The 16,193-nt window shown below is 41.8% G+C and overlaps 1 protein-coding gene across 10 annotated transcripts in view; it reads left to right on the top strand.

Moving 5' to 3' along the window:
- Positions 1–16,193, top strand: part of LOC146962624 (ELKS/Rab6-interacting/CAST family member 1-like) — a 118,251-nt gene that overhangs the window by 2,730 nt on the left and 99,328 nt on the right. For all 10 annotated transcript variants that reach the window (XR_015035106.1, XR_015035105.1, XR_015035107.1 and 7 more), the window contains exons 2-4: positions 7,864–8,662; positions 9,680–9,757; positions 10,029–10,184. Coding sequence is in view for 7 of the 10 variants with exons in the window: in XM_085769581.1 (XP_085625707.1) it covers positions 8,171–8,662; positions 9,680–9,757; positions 10,029–10,184 (726 nt within the window). In the remaining 3 variants the exon portion in view is untranslated. The remainder of the gene's footprint in view (positions 1–7,863; positions 8,663–9,679; positions 9,758–10,028; positions 10,185–16,193) is intronic.

Below are 16,193 nucleotides of genomic sequence, written 5' to 3' on the forward strand. Positions count from 1 at the left end.
CGAGTTAATTGAAAAAACTCCAGTTGCCTATTCTGGTACACTGTGTGCAAGGTTACTTGTTTTTATATTCATGGTGCAAGTAACAAAAACTTTTTAATTATAAAATTTAAGTTTTTCCATTTCTGCTATAGATTCCTGCAGAAGTTGTTTTACATGTGATACAGTGAATCCAGGTGAAAATGCATAAATCAGCACAAAAGTGTAGATGATGCATGATTTGTCATCGATATCAAGCCCAGACATAGAGACATTATCTTGTGTCTGCATGTGGAACCAAGCCAAACCACTAATAATACAGTACTTGAAACCATAACAGCAGCGATGTCTGAGTTATGCATTGTGCAGTGGTGAATTGGGGTCATCCCAAACTCATCACTAGTGAGAAGAAGCAGCAACGCGAGTGGCCTCGGTGACCTGTATTTGTCGTACTGCTAAAAGTGGACTCAAGTGGCTTGTGAAAGTAAAAATAATTAACTTTTATTCATGCTTGCCAACTTAAGTATAAAGGCTATCATGTCTTGGAGGTTGGAATTACTCTTAAATGAAGAAGTAGGTCTTGAAGCAGAGAAATACACATACTCTGTGTACAAAATGAATGTTAACCCAAGTAAGCATAGCCTACTATTTATACATGATTTGAAAATAATATATGATACATACATGATACAACTTTTTTATGATTTAGCAAACAACACAACTAAATCAGGTGACAACTGAAGCATCTTTCCTTGCATCTGCATGTTATTGTGGTCTTATGATTCCTCTAAAGTACCCTTTTATACTAGCTGAATTTATATTGTAAATACTGTATATTAGACCACCATTAACTTTGGTGTAGACGTGTTCATTATTTCGCATTTAAAATGGACTTTAACATTAACATGAGGTTTCAGAAAAACATAGAGAAAAAGTTGCAAGTTCTTAGAGAACTCTAAGTGTCTGGACCCTGGATGACACATGAGTCGTCACATTGTCTTGTGTTTATCTTGTCCTTACCATGATGAAACAGTAACATTATTGGGAGTTGAGATAGTTCACCTCACCCTTGCAACCTTTAGATGAGTAGCAATCTGATTTTACAGTGGTAATGTTTTCACTGCCCTGATAAAACAGCTAAAAAATGTTGACTCTGGTGGACCATTACTATCTCCAGACAGATTCGGTGCAGAACAACTTGGGCGCTCCCCTTCAGTGGAGCTGTCAAGTTGGCTTTCATTGAGATGTGTAACACCACACAGCACCAGCGAGTCCTTTCCAGCCCCATCATATCACCACGAGCCTGACAGGAACAGAAAGTAATGGAGAATAATAATATTCAAGATGAGCGCAGTGTGTTTTTATGCGGCTCGATCCTCCGGCGAGAGACAAACTTTGTCAAAATCGGCTCCCACGCTGAAACGCCAGCCGGATAAGTATAGGTTGAGTGGTGTGTTGCTTTGTGCAGTGTGATAGACGGATGCGTGGTTGTCACATAAATAGAACATGCTGAACACCTTCAGGAATGCTGATGGAGAGAGAGAGGAAGAGAGAGAGACGCTGCGAGAGGAAGTGAAAGCATCAGGGAGACAAGTGAGAGTCAGAGAGGGAAAGGATGGATTAGAAGCAGGACAGAGAGAGAAAGAGCGATGGTGGAAAGAAAAGATGAAACAGCTGTGTCTCTTATTAGGTAACTAACAACCTGTCTTTCTTCCATACCAGTACCTTGTGTTTAATAGTCATAATCTCCCCAAACATGTCTGCTCGGCTCCATCATACGCATTCCAGCAACAATTGTATCATTATCCAAGTTTTATACACAGATAATTGTCGGCCATCTCTTTGGTACGTCTTAGCTCTACCACGCTTTAGAACGTCTTTCAGCTCCTCTGGTTTTCTGGGCAGCAGCTTTACCATTTTGGGTCATTCGGGGTGTCGTTTTTTTGGCTGCAGCAGGCAGCTGTTTTCAGCAAACAAACAAAAAAAACAACCCAGTGTAGGCTACATGCCCGGCCGGCACCAAGCAACAGACAGACAAAGTTGGCGACTAGCTGGAGAACAAAATGGAGCATTAGCAGCTAAAGAGCCAGATATTTCCCTCAGGAGTCACCAGAGACCAAAAACAGAGCTGAAAGGGGATTGAATATTGGATTTAGATTCATCAGGTGGATAGAAACATGTCTCTGAATTATGAGGATGTATATATAGCACATCATATATAGGCCTATGTACGTGTATTGCTAAGGGGTTTTCAATAGTAACTTTAAAGGTGGTGATGTGGCAGTGTTGTCTGTCTGCTGCTACGTAAGTTTTAAAATTAAAGTTTTTATCTGGAGCCATGTTGCCCAAATGACAGAATTTGAAGCCTGTCCTCTGCTGTGCCAACACTTACTGGATATCTACACAAGTACAAGTACTTGGCATTCAACTGTGGAGACTTTCTTGGTAGCCGAGTGTGATATTCTAGGATTTTGAGGCCTAAGACAGCATTGTATGTGTGTGTCTGTGTGTGTTAGGAGGGAGTGTGTGGAAGAAAGATGAGACATGCAGCATGGCTGTTAGGAACAGTAGGCTACAGGGAGGCAGAGGATGAAACACAGGGCGTTGTGTGCGCTGGTGTTTCCTGTGGAGTGTTTTGTAGACATGAAGGCGATGAGGTTATTTTGGTTCCCAAGTTCACTCCTGGGCTGTTTCAGGACCAGTTCCAGTAGGTGTTGTGGCTTTTAATGGGGCGGATTGTGGTTGGATATTTACAGGACAGGCTATAATGAAAAGGCAGATAATCTTTAATTCCAATTATAGATGCCCCAGTCAGACTTTGGATGATAATTTAGATTTTTCAACAGCAGAGTTGTCTGTTGGCGATCTGACTAAAGCTTGAACAATTCATTGATTAGCTGATGTAGAAAATGTATCTGCAACAATTTTGATCACTGATTAATCATTGAAGCAATGTTTTTAAGCACACTTCTCACTGGCCTTGGTGAAATTGATCTGTTTTTGATAGTTATCTATGATCGGAAACTGTTTTTGACTCTTTGATGGACAAAACAAGACATTTACACACATGTCTCCTAGGGCTGTGGGAGCATTTTACGACTTGATATTTTATTGCTCAAATGATTAACTAATAAACTGACAAAGTAATGTCATGAAGATAAGAATTAGTTACAGCCATGAAAAGCAATTGCCATAATTCACATTGAGTTAATATATTTTTCCTGGACTGTTTCTTCAGACAGAATCGTGTATGCAACATAAGTAACATATCAAATAGTATTGCAGAGGGATGAACTGGAATTTGGGCAACTTAAGGCCTACTTGCTAGTTTTTGGATGCACCTACCACTTGGCCAGTGCTACACCCCCACATGTACCAGAATGAGTGAGTGAATGACTGAGTGATAGAGTTGATTTTATGATGAAGTTTAATTAACCCACTCGCTGTTGCTCTTTGAAAATGAGCTGGTTTACAGTGGACCCACTCTCAGACTGCTTTAGCTTTATTTTTTTAATAAAATAAAAAAAAAGCATCTTGTGTTAAATTGAACGACTCTTTGGACGCCTTCCATAGAAGAGAGCCGCCAGTACTGCCCCGAATGAGCGGCACATCTACTGTATCTCTGGATCAACTCATCAACTCCATATAGTGAGTGGCAGAGAGGCCGAGCAGCAGTCAGATGGAGGTTGTGCACTGTATACAAAATAAGGAAGATACTACGTGGCTTTTGCAGTCTTTGTTGTATTTTATATGACAAAGACTGCAAAAAAGACTTATATTTAAGTAACACATAGATCACAGTTTTAAATTTAGCTGTATGGGGATTTTTGTCGGGATAAAATGAAGATATCAGCAGCTTGGAAGCGACTGCTCATTAACATGTGCTCTCTAATTTCATTGACTTTCGTACATGTTCCGTTGTCTGACAACAGAAACAGAAACGCATGTAAATGAGAACAGCTTTTCTCAACTTTCATGAACTCTCGGTGGAGGACTGTCTAACAGCTGTTTTTTTTTTTACAGCAGCACCACAATGTTTTTCTTCACAGCTGTCTGAGAGGGCAATGGAGATAGTAAGCCAGTTAATAAATGGGTCTTGGACAGTCATACGCTAGTGTGTGCTGGATCTCATGATGCCAGCTGCGTCATAGGTGTGTTTTCTTTTATCAGTTTTTTTTTCAGTTCTGTATTTTTGTATTTAATCTTTCATCCTTTCAAAACACTTCCTGGAAGGTAAGCTGAAAGTGCAGATTTATTACAAAGATTGTGGTTGGTTCATGTGAAATTATAAACTTGGAGTTATTGTTTTTTGCATCTGACTCACCACGGGTCCTCTCTCACCACAAATACATTCTGAACTTGTGGTTGTTTATTGTCGTGACCGTTAGACTTGAACTGTAGAAAACACAACATGGTGTCTGTTGTGGTTTCCATGAAGTTCTCAAGCCAGTAAAAATAAAAAGGAAGTCTGTGTAGCCATGTGATGAGATGCAGGTACCTTAGATCTGATGCATGCTGGGATAGCCCCCAGCCATCAAAAAACACTTGCATTACAGTGGATACAGTAAATATGCAGTTTGTGTGTTACCAAACCCGCAATGAAACGTTTGCATAGTGTTTGAGTCTGAGGCAATGATCCAGGAAAAACAGAGTTAACACAGTATTGTAGTATTTTCATCGTTGCAGTGGAAGGCTTCTGGTCACAGGGCCGAGCCTGTGGGATCTACTGGGAAAATGTAAGTGGAGGGAAGTGAATGTTCTTTTCTACAGCCTGTAAGAGATGCCTTTGAGCAGGGCTGGTAATCTTGCAGCCGCGCAGGGGCCAACATATGTGAACAGAGGCAGGTCATGACCATAAAACAGCTCCAAACGTGTTGTGTTTGATAAATGCTGCGATAAAGGCTACAAAAAAAAGAAGAAGCCAGACATACTGTAATTGTATTGCTTTATAGTGAGAACGGGGACACGAACATATACATTATCTACAGGTCAGCAAGTCCAGAGGGGAGGAGGAGGAAAACCCCCCCAGCAGCACACACACTCTCCCCCATCTCTGCAGTCTCATATTGACCTCAAATGAAGCATTAGATGTGTACATGTTGTCCCTGACATGGGCATGTGTGTTGATTTGCGTGCATCTGCAGATGTGTTGACTGTTTCCATGTTTACTTGTATGTGGCTTGATACATCTGTGTGTGTATGTGTGTGTGTCTATGTGTCTCTTGTTTGGCTGACTGTGTAGACCTGCACAGTCTTTGCCCATTGTGCATGTGTGTGTAAGTGCATCTATTAGTGTTCTTGTACTTACTACGTTGTGAGGACCGGAAAGAGTTTTTAACCAACAGAGTGAGGACCTTTATGGGAAGTGAGGACATTTTAGCCGGTCCTCACTTTTTCCAAGGGATGTTTGAGGGTTAAGACTTGGGTTAAGGTTTAAATTAGGTTAAGAGTAATGGTTAAGGTTAGGCATTTGTTTTGGATGGTTAAGGTTAGGGTAAGGGGCTAGGGAATACATTATGTCAATGAGTGTCCTCACAAAGATAGCATTACGAGGATGTGTGTGTGTGTAGCTGTGTGCTGGAGGCAAGGTTCTGGCCTGTTTCTGTCCAGGTGTGTGTTTTTGGCCTAAGGGGAGACAGAGCAGATGGTCCCTGTTTGTATTTGAGAGTGTGTATGCGTGTGTGTAGCTGTAACTGACTGGCTGTCAGTAAGATCTCCCCGGCCAAAGATCTGTGCCCAGCAAAACATCAGTTGGAAAGATACACAACCGTGGGGCTGTTAAAGGTCTGGGTAGGGACTCGGAGTCGGAGTGCAGGTGGATTAAAATGAGTGAACTGAATGGCTGCACAGTTAATAAGTCTTAAACTGAGCATTTCAACTCCACAACTCAAAGTATTAAGACGTTTTCCACGGTATGTACAATATGTACTAAATCGTAAATATGTCTGCACTCTAAGAATTGATGTTTGGAAGAAGAAACAAGCCCGATAAAAAATAATCCAAGTTTTCATTTCATTCTTCATTTCACTACTTTTGAGGTGGTTTAGTTCACTTTTAATTTATTCTACTAAGAAGAGAAAGTAGATCTGATGGCCAGTGTCATGTGTCCACAGATGGCCATCAATTTTAAATATTCGGCCTTAATCTGATACGCCAGAGTCTGAAACTTAACTTCTGCTTCTGCTTTCAGATGCCACGCTGTTGCTTGGGCAATCAAATATAAGCTAAGGGTGGGTAGTTCAGGGGGCCTGGGAGACGAGAGCCGTTGCAACAGAGAGCATGAAATCTCTGCAGCCTCTGAGGCATTTCACGGCAACACATGCGAACCAGCGCTCATAAATTATGTGACTATGCGCAAAAAACGCACTCAAATGTTACAGATGGCACCTTTAAAGTGAAGACGCTGAGGGAGTGACAGGAATGACATTTTTTTTAATTATCTTCCCAGCTCTGTTAATTACATGCTTTCTGTGACCTGATTGACTTAACCAGTTGTAATGTTTTGGTTATTTATGTGTAAAAACATTATCGTGATGTTTCTGTTGTATTTGAGGTTTACATTTTTGGCTTCGAGCACAGCTGATCCCTATATCCAGTGTGACTCATATGATTAACAGGAACAGAACAGATGGGCGTTTGTTTATTATCTTTTTTTTACTTTATGTTTCCGACTTTGTTGTCGCAGAGTGTAAATAGGCCAATAACAAGATTCGAGTGCTCTATTTTTTTTCTTTAAAAAAAAAACCTTTTTACTCAGTTCTTTTAATTTTTCCACAAAACAAAACATTCACTAACATAGGACCCCATGAATTAAAATAATACAAGTACATGAAATACAATAAAAGTGAATCAGATAGAAAACAGATATGTATACCATTAGGGGAATTTACAGCAATGCAATATCAATCATAGAGAAGCACAACGATATTACAATATATCGCTCCATCAGTCACAAGTGCTCTATTTCCAATACACAAAATTCATCTAAGCTAATGATCAGCTTGTATGAAGTCAGCTGAGTGAATGTTACCTACTAGTATCCAGCTTATCACAGCTGCAGGACACTGACTCTCACTTTGCAGCCAGAGGTGTCAGGAGAGAGTGTGATCTGAAGACGCAGGCGTAACGGGTGGAGGAGAGACAAAGCAGCCAGTGTGATCACATGAAGCCACCATGGTGCTTATGCCCGTGGCAGAGTCTGTGACCAGAGTTGAAGCTTTTTATGAGTATGTTTGTAGAGGTCAGTGTGGCACTAGGAAAAGCAGCTTTGAGTTTTTGTGTTTACTGGCGTATGTTAATGAAACCATAGTACACGCATCAGGAACCTTCAACTTGTATTTGCCTGTAAGCTGTTTCCTCCACCTGCTGCAGTGATGAGACTTGTGGTGGTTTTACTTCTGGTTGCTTAGTGAAGCTCGTCTAAAGCTTGTTTTCTATGTACGCTGTCTGAAGGCGCTGCAGTGCAAAACTGTGACGGATTATTTTAATAATTATTATCTTTTAAAATTATCTTTTAGCCCATGAAATGTCAAACGTAATGCCAAGTGCTTGTTGCTGGTTGCCAAAAACTCAAGAGACATTTTAAAATTCTGTTTTGTCAAAGTGAAAACACCCAAAGCAATATGAGTATTAGTAGAAGTACGATATGCTGGCAACCATGGCCTTCAAATACTGTGTAATTTTGCATCATGTTGACTTTTTCATTTAATTGATCATTTAAAACAATTTTCTATGCACTTAACAGCAGTGGGAAAAAGCTGTACACACAAATGATGGTGTCTATATAAATCAAAAATGGGTTAATCAAAGTTATAATTTGGTTAGAAATTTAGTGTATTCCTTTCCACTGATCACTCAATCTCTGTCTCTTTCTCCTTATCTCTCCAGGTAATCCCATCACAGCAGGCCTTGTGGATGAGCTGGCCACGTTGACCTAAAGGAGCGCCCTATTGGCCATTGTTTTCTAACAAAGCCCATGGATTACAGCGAGGGTGTTGGAGAGGCCTTGATCACAGCTATGTCAACACTGCATCAAGAAACGTCAAGTCAAGCAGCTCTGCAGTAGAAGACTGACAGGAGTTTTTCCTCAGAACACTAGTTGAGTTTCTGGACTGTCGTCTCGCGGTTTCGATTCACCCGATTTATTAATTTGACCCATTCTGTCTCTCCAGCACACACCACATATTGTCTCACAATGTACGGTAGCTCACGTTCCGTCTCGAAGCTGGATGTCGTCGGATCCAACGGAAACGGGTCGGTGTCCGGGAGTCCCGGTCGCTCCCCGCGCCTCCCTCGCTCCCCACGCCTCGGACACCGGAGAAACAGCAGCAGTAGCTCCACCGGGGGACTGACCGGCTCCGGTAAAACCCTGTCCATGGAGAATATCCAGTCTCTAAATGCCGCCTACGCCACCGGTGGTCCCATGTACTTCGCCGACACAATTGACGACCCGGTCGGCATCGGGAGCCTGGGCAGCGGGCTGAATCCCTCGCTGCCCAAAAGCACCATGACCTTGGGGAGGGCCGGGGCCAGGGTCCCCTACGGGGTGAGGGCGGCCATGATGGGAAGCAGTCCAAATATAAACACTGGTGGTGGAGCCGTCATGCCCAGCGATGCTATAGCATTTGGAGGGGAGCTGCAAAACCAACCTCCACAGGCAGCTACTGTGCCCCACTCCATGAGACAGGTGAGGCGCTGCAGTGTCGCTTATGTCCAGCAAAATTTCAGAGTTCAGCATTTTGGAAAATCCCCCTGTACACTTATTTAAGGATTGGTGGCACTCCTACAGCTTAATATTACAGTAAAAATACAAAATCAATGCTAATCTGCCAGGTCTTCTCTTTTCCTCTCCCTCATCTTTCTATCTTTTGTTTGTACAAGATCAAGAACACCTGAGTGTGGTTCCTAGATGTTACCAAGAATGTGTTAATTGTATAGCCCACACAGGCCGATGTTGTGATAACTGTAATGAAAACTACTTAAAAAAGACGAGTCTACTTTTTCTTAACAACTTTACAGAACACGAATCCAGTCGCACTTGGCGGAAAAAAAAAGTGTTGTCATAAACATGAATTATTTGTGTTGTGTAGAGATGGGAGGTGGAAGATTAGTCATCTAAGTGTGAATGTTTTCTTTTAAAGCCGACTGAATAAACTAAGAGCTGTATGAGTATTCATACTGTAGCGATCTACCATGAATAATACAGAAAGACAATCGAGTACACTTAAATAGATAAGTTCTACCCTCCCACTCTCTGCAACATTAGTCATAACCTGAAAGCTCATCTCTCATCCCTCTTCCATCCCTCCATCTTCCATTTATTTCTAATTATATCTCAAACAAACATCTCTTGATCTCTCTTTAACCCTTATTTCCTTTACAGGCTTATCTCACTTATATAACACATTTATTCACAGTGCATTATGTTTATTATGAGGCTGTTACTCCCTTATGTGTCATGTTGGTGATTTAAACTCAGCGACTGTAGATGCCTAATGTAAGTGCTTACTCTCCTTGTGAGAGTAAGCACTTACATTAGTTCAAAATATTTTCAAGTTCATTGATACACTTCTGCTCTGATGTTGAGATGAATTAAACATTTATATGGGGAGCCATTTTCATTCATACTGATGTTAGGTGTGCACTACTACAGCATTTGAGTGTCAGTGTCTCTTATTTGACCTTTGTATGTATGTTTTACCAGGTGAGAGAAGGTGCCATGTCAGACCTGCAGACACAGCTGAGAGAAGTGCTGAGGGAGAACGAACTACTACGCAGAGAAGTAAGGACACACACACATACACACACACTTCTCTAAGGAAATAACATGATGCATTTTGCTTTAATTACACTGCTTGTTTGCTTTTAAGTCCCTCTGCTGTCCTGAATTTAAGATTAAGACAATAGCTACAAGGAAAACGAAAAGCGAACAGTGATATATGGAGAGTAATATAATATGAGTGCGTCTGTGAACTTGTCCAAGAAAGAGGAAACATCCCAGTGGATGTAACTGAATATATATTAAAACAAAATTTGCTGCTGACTTGTTGTAGCTGGAGGCGAAAGAGTCCAAGCTGAGCTCCTCCATGAACTCCATTAAGACGTTTTGGAGTCCAGAGCTGAAGAAAGAGAGAGCGGTCAGGAAGGACGAAGCCACAAAGATGGCCGTCTGGAAGGAACAATACCGAGTGGTACAAGAGGAAACACAGGTAAGGGAAAAAGGCGACTGTGTGCGTGCAACTGTGTGTGAGTGTGTTTCTCTGGGACAGTGAATGCATCTCGTAAAAAATTAACCAAGGCTGAGGGAGCAGTGCGTCAGCTGTGATCTCCTGTTCACTGTTAGGTTTAATTTTGTCATGGCAGTAAATTGTAGAATTGAAAAATCACTCCTAGCTGTAGGTAAGGTTTCTCCTGACTTGTGACATAGTTCTGCTCAGTTTCGTCTGATGCAGAATTTTTGTGGAACAGCACAAAGGAGGGGGGGGCACGTCCTGATATTTATGGACTGTTCTGTCGGATTTGTTTCGCTGCTGCAAGGCGGCCTTGAAGACGGGTAAACAGATGAAGTGGGCTGCCTGGTTGGGGACTCCCAGCTGTCTTTTGGTTCAGGAGCCATCTGGATGAGACTGAGACACAGCTAATCTGGCAGGAGGCTGGAATATTATGCAAGAGATGCACACGCACACACACACACACACACTTGCTGTCACTTGCTGCCTTGCAGTGTCTCATTTCACACGCTGTCATCGTGAAACCAGTGCAGAAAGTGCTCGGTACTCACAGCCTTTTATTTTTAATTCAAGTAAACAATTGCATTTATGTTTTGGTCATTAGCGCTTGCTCTTAGCTCTGCTTGTGTGTGTGTGTTCCTTTAACGCTTTTATGTTGCTCCCAAGATCAATTTAATGTTAAAAAAATGAGACGAATGTGAAATTACATCACCAGATATTAAATTGCTCCTCAAGATAATTTACAACCTGTTTGGTGTGTGTGTGTGTGTGTGTGTGTGAGGACGCATGCAGTGTGTGGGTGTGTCCATAAATCTCAAAATGTGTGTGTGTTGTGTGTGCACATGTGAGAGAACAAAGGAGCAGATGATGAGGTGGTCGATCTATCATGTGTTTGGCCTTCAACCATGCAAAATCCTCAAGTGCCTTCACACTTAGGCATACACTCCTCCTTCTGTGTGTGTGTGTGTATGTGTGTGCGCTGGAGCAAGCGAATACACGTGTTACGACATGTAAGAATATTTTCTGATCTCTAATGTCAGAGAATATGTGCTATAGTATTCTCTTAATCTCTTTCACGTTCCCTTTCGCTCCTCCAGACAAATCCCACCCTTTTAACCCACGTCGTCCTTTTTATTTCCTGCTCCCATTATCCTGTCACCTTCCCTATCTCTCTTCAATCCCTCTCTTTTTCTGTTCATCTTTGGCTTTTCTCCGTCCCCTCGCTCCCTTTTTTCCCCCTCTCTCTCTTCTTACTCATTCTGCTTCTCTTCTTCTATTTCTGTCATCACATGGTGAGTCAGCTCCTGCTTTCTCTCTTGTCCCTTCCTCCTCCTCCTACCTTCCCTCCTCTTTCTCTCTCTATCTTTGCCATTACCTTCATCTTGGAAATTGAATTAAGTTACCTCACAGTCATTTTGGCATATTTGCACACACACACACACACACACACACACACACACACACACACACACACACACACACACACACACTGCTATGCACACACACGTGCTCGGTCACGCCCCTGCAGAGGAATGCACATCTCATCTCCACCCTCCGTCCTTCCTCCTCCCTCCTTCTTTCCTCCACACTTCCTCACTTACTCACCTCCTCCTTCATGCTTGGCTCAGTATCTTCACCTCTTTTCCGCCCGCCTCTGTTTTTATCTCTTCCTCTCCTTCTGTTTGCACGCCCTGTGCATGACTCTCTTCCTCCCATATCATTACAATGTGTCACTGTAAATTTAAAAAACCAGAGGAACAGTTGCTCCTGAACTCATGTTTGCACTTGTTAGACTCAGGTCTATAAAAACAAAATCCATTCAATGATGGTACGATTATCTAGATGATCATACCTGCCAATCTTGTGATTAAACGACTGATCAAATATTAATTTTAGTCAGTTATTAAACAAAAATTCCAAACACGTCCTCTTTGCAGATCTGCAGCTTTTCTTTTTTTGTTCTTTTCTTCAATTAATAATTAAACAACTAATAGATTTATTATGACAAACAAGCTAGACATAAGTCAATAATGCAAGTGAACATTACATCTACTTCTTTTTTCTTCCTTCCTCTCAGGGGCAGTGAAATTCGCTGTAAACACACAACTGGTGCATTATTGCCATGTGACTTTGAGACTGTGGATGTTGGCAAACATTCTCCCTCGTAACAAGTTACATGTCATTTATTAAACCGTCACAATTAGTCCAAAGCTGTTTAATTAAGGTAAAAATGTAGCATAGTTAAGCTAAAAATCCTTTAACCGACACAGAACAACTTTAGCCTTGGTTGGGAGTGGTTTTTCAGGACAACTCACAGAATTTTTTATCAAAAAATCACTTATCTTTTTGCTTTACGTTCATCTCCACCAACTCCTGAGGGAAGTATCTGCTCTTTAGCTGCTAACTGCTCCTGTGTGCTCACCGCTGTTGGCCGCTGACTTGATGAGTCTGGTGTTTCGATGATGGGCAGGTCATGATGTAGGCTACTATTTGTTTTTTATCAGAGCTGTTTCACTGAAAAATGCTGCCTGAGCTGAAATCCATGAAATGGCTCCACAGAGGCTGACGGGAAATGTAGGAAGTGTCACATGTCATTCAATCCATGATCAACGTACAAATATTGATCAGTACAGGGCGACTTTTACAGATTTGTGAGTGGTGTTACGGCCGTAAGTGGTATGTTGGTTCTTCTATTATTCCAGGTGGCAGCTCCCCCCACGGTTGTTTGAGTTGGACTGATTAATGAACAGATACATATTGGGCCTATCTACTGTATGTTTCCTGCATTCATTCATGTTACTCCCCTCTCCCTTAGACCCCTGGGGCCGTAACAGAGGACTGGAAACAAACTCTTACATGACAGTGGAGCTCGTTCTGTCTGTGCAGCTGACAGGTGGGATGCTTATTAGCCTCGGATACAAAAGAGGAAAAGATCACCTGTCAGTGTGAGAGACAAGAGAAAATAAGTTTTCATTTGACAAATGTAGCAAATCTGCAGGTTTCCAGTCAGATTAGATTAGCAGACTCTTTTCTGTTACATCCCCACTGAGGTTTCAATTATTATTGTCTCCCTCTGTCTGTTACTTTCCCTTGTTCCACCTCCCACATCCAGTCATTTTGTCTTACCTCGCTTTCTACTCATTGTCGACTCGTCACACTCTCCATCTCCATCCTGCTCCCCTCTTTCTTTCACGGCAGCCCCTCTCCCTCTCTTCCGTCTCCTCGCTCTCCATCTGGGCCTGTGGAGCAGCTTTGCCACAGAACACCATTCAGTAGAAGGGACACGCCCTGGTCCAACAAATCTATTGATCTGAATACACATGGCCGGTCTATTCAGCCTAATACTGTGGTCACCGTTGTGCGCCTCCTTTGTCACTTTTAGTGCCCTGCCTTGCTCTTGGTTTTGGCTGTGTGTGTGTGTGTGTGTGTGTGTGTGTGTCTGTGTGAGCATGCTCACCCAATTTGTTCCACCCGTTTGATCACAGCAGGTAACTACAGTGTTTCACGCAGAAAGAAAGCGAGGAGTGGAAAAAAAAAGGGAAGATGAAGGAATGTCAGGAATGCTGTAGGAAAGCTTTCACTTCTGTGCGTCTTTCCATCGCAGATTGAGTTTCTTTCTTGCTCAAAAAATACAGAACTTTTATTTTCTCGGCTGCTGCCATCTGCGCTCCAAACTGTGCCCACTTCTCTGTTCAATAGACAAACAAGCTCAAGCAGACGATCAACAGTTGGCATTCATGACTGTAACCTTGACTTGTGGGGTTCAGCTCAGCGTCACTGTTTCTATTCCAGCCTGTCATGCGATTAAGAGTTTAATGCGCAAACAACACGCTGCAAATGCTGTTTTTGTATGAAATCTGAGCAATATGATGCAATATTAAATATATATTGAGCTACACACCAAAATGAAGTTTCATTAACTGGATTTGGGGGATAATATAATATGTTTCTGAAGTGAGTGCCTGCTTCTTGTTCTGTGTGGTTTGTCCCAGAAATGAATCATACCGATGAACAATAACTGCTGTGTGTGTCTGTTTCTGGGGCTGCTAGATGCAATCTATTGTCTACTGTACTCCAGGCCAGCCCTGTGATGTCACAGCATGTGTGTGTGTGTGTGTGTGTGTGTGTGTGTGTGTGTGTGTGTGGTGTGTGTGTGTGTGTGTGTGTGTGTGTGTGTGTGTGTGTGTGTGTGTGTGTGTGTGTGTGTGTGTGTGTGTGTGTGTGTGTGTGTGTGTGTTCATGTATGCAGGGTGTTTGCATGTGGTGATTTGCATGTATGCATTTTTAAGGAGAAGTAGTTGCCAGATGGGTTTGTTTGTTTGCTTGATGAGGAAAAAAGCAAGGGAGGGAGGAGGGAGAGAGAGAAGCAGGAGGGAATCTTTGTCCTTGCGTGTGTGTTGGCAGGCTTATGTGTGTGTCAGGACAATTGGGCTTTTTGTATACACAAGTCTGTGTGTGTGTGTGTATGTGTTTGTCAGTGGAGGCACACATTGCACGGTTGCCTGCATGTTCATAATTGTGCATTTGCATTTTCATCTGTACATACATGAACATGCATATTGTTGTTCATGATGCCCATCCTTTCTGTTTTTATCAAATGTGTGTGTTTTTGTTTGAATGCAACAATTTGTGTGTTTTATGGAAATGGAAAGTACTTGTCAGTGGTTTAATGTCGAAAGGCAGAGTGTGTGTGTGTTAGTGAAAGTACAGCAGCCCAATGGCTGTTGTACTTTTACTGCTGCGCTGTTTTTATTCTCTTCAATTATTTAGCGGTAATGGTGCTGGTTTCAAATAAAGGTGACTGTGTGTGTGTGTGTGTTAAAGTAGTCATTTTCCTCCATGATAATGCATGGACCTCGGTGAGAGTGTTTGTTAGTTTGTCAGCAGGGTTTACAGACTGATACCAGCTCAGCACAATTATATCATGGTCATGGTGGAGAACTATTTATTTTTTTATTGATGTTTTGGACAGACAAATACAAACAAGTAACTGTTACATTATGACAGTTACATGAATAAGAAAAACAAAAATTGTGTCCTTTTTCAGTATCGGCCCGGTCTTTTTTTCTTTTTCTTTACAAAAGGCAACAACAACAACAAAAAGTAAATAAATAAAAAAAGAGTCTGCAGTCCAGCAACAACAACGTACAAATCAAGCCAGACCTACACAAAACAAAGATCCACAAAACAAAACAAAAAAGCAAAAAACAAAAACCAAACACCCTAGGCAGTCTACATACTGTAAGTTAAGTTAATTTATTTGGTCCCGCAGGAAATTTGTGCTGGACATACATGCAGCTGCTGCACACACACACACACACACACACACACACACACACACACACACACACACACACACACACACACACACACATATACCCACAGGTGAGCAGACGAGACAGTGCATACAATTAAGTGCAAATACAATTTACTGATAAGTTTCCAAACCAAGCTGAAATTCGATAACGTAAAATGCTCTCAATAACAGCATGATAGAATACCATCAGTACCCTCTGTTCGACCCCAAACACCCTGAGTCGTCGCAAAAAGTAGCGACGTTGCTGTATCCTGGAGCAAACAGAATTCACATGAACATTCCAACATAAGTTTTTGTCGATGTGTATACCCAAATATTTGTATGAGTCTACCTGGGCGTTGTGGTCTCCCAGCTGCTCTGGGTCGAAAATAATTTCTTCTGCCTACATAGTATACAAATCCTGTACCTGAATCTAATAAAGTGTATATATACTGTATATGAAGAGGTAGGTGGTGACATCCTCACATATCCAGCATTTGAGTAGGAACAGGCCCCATACTTCATTAAATAAATCTTCCCTCCCAGCCACTCTACAAGTGACCCACTCATAGCCAGCCATTGAGCTTTCTTTTAATAATTTATTGAAATTCAAAAAAATGTCAAAACAACACATGTTTATTGTGTTAACTTAAGCCCTCAGGTTCCATTTTGTTTTTGGTGGGGTATTAAAA

The sequence above is a fragment of the Trachurus japonicus genome, chromosome 23, assembly GCF_045865225.1.
Source record: "Trachurus japonicus isolate A0001 chromosome 23, Traja_1.0".
NCBI lineage: Eukaryota > Metazoa > Chordata > Actinopteri > Carangiformes > Carangidae > Trachurus > Trachurus japonicus.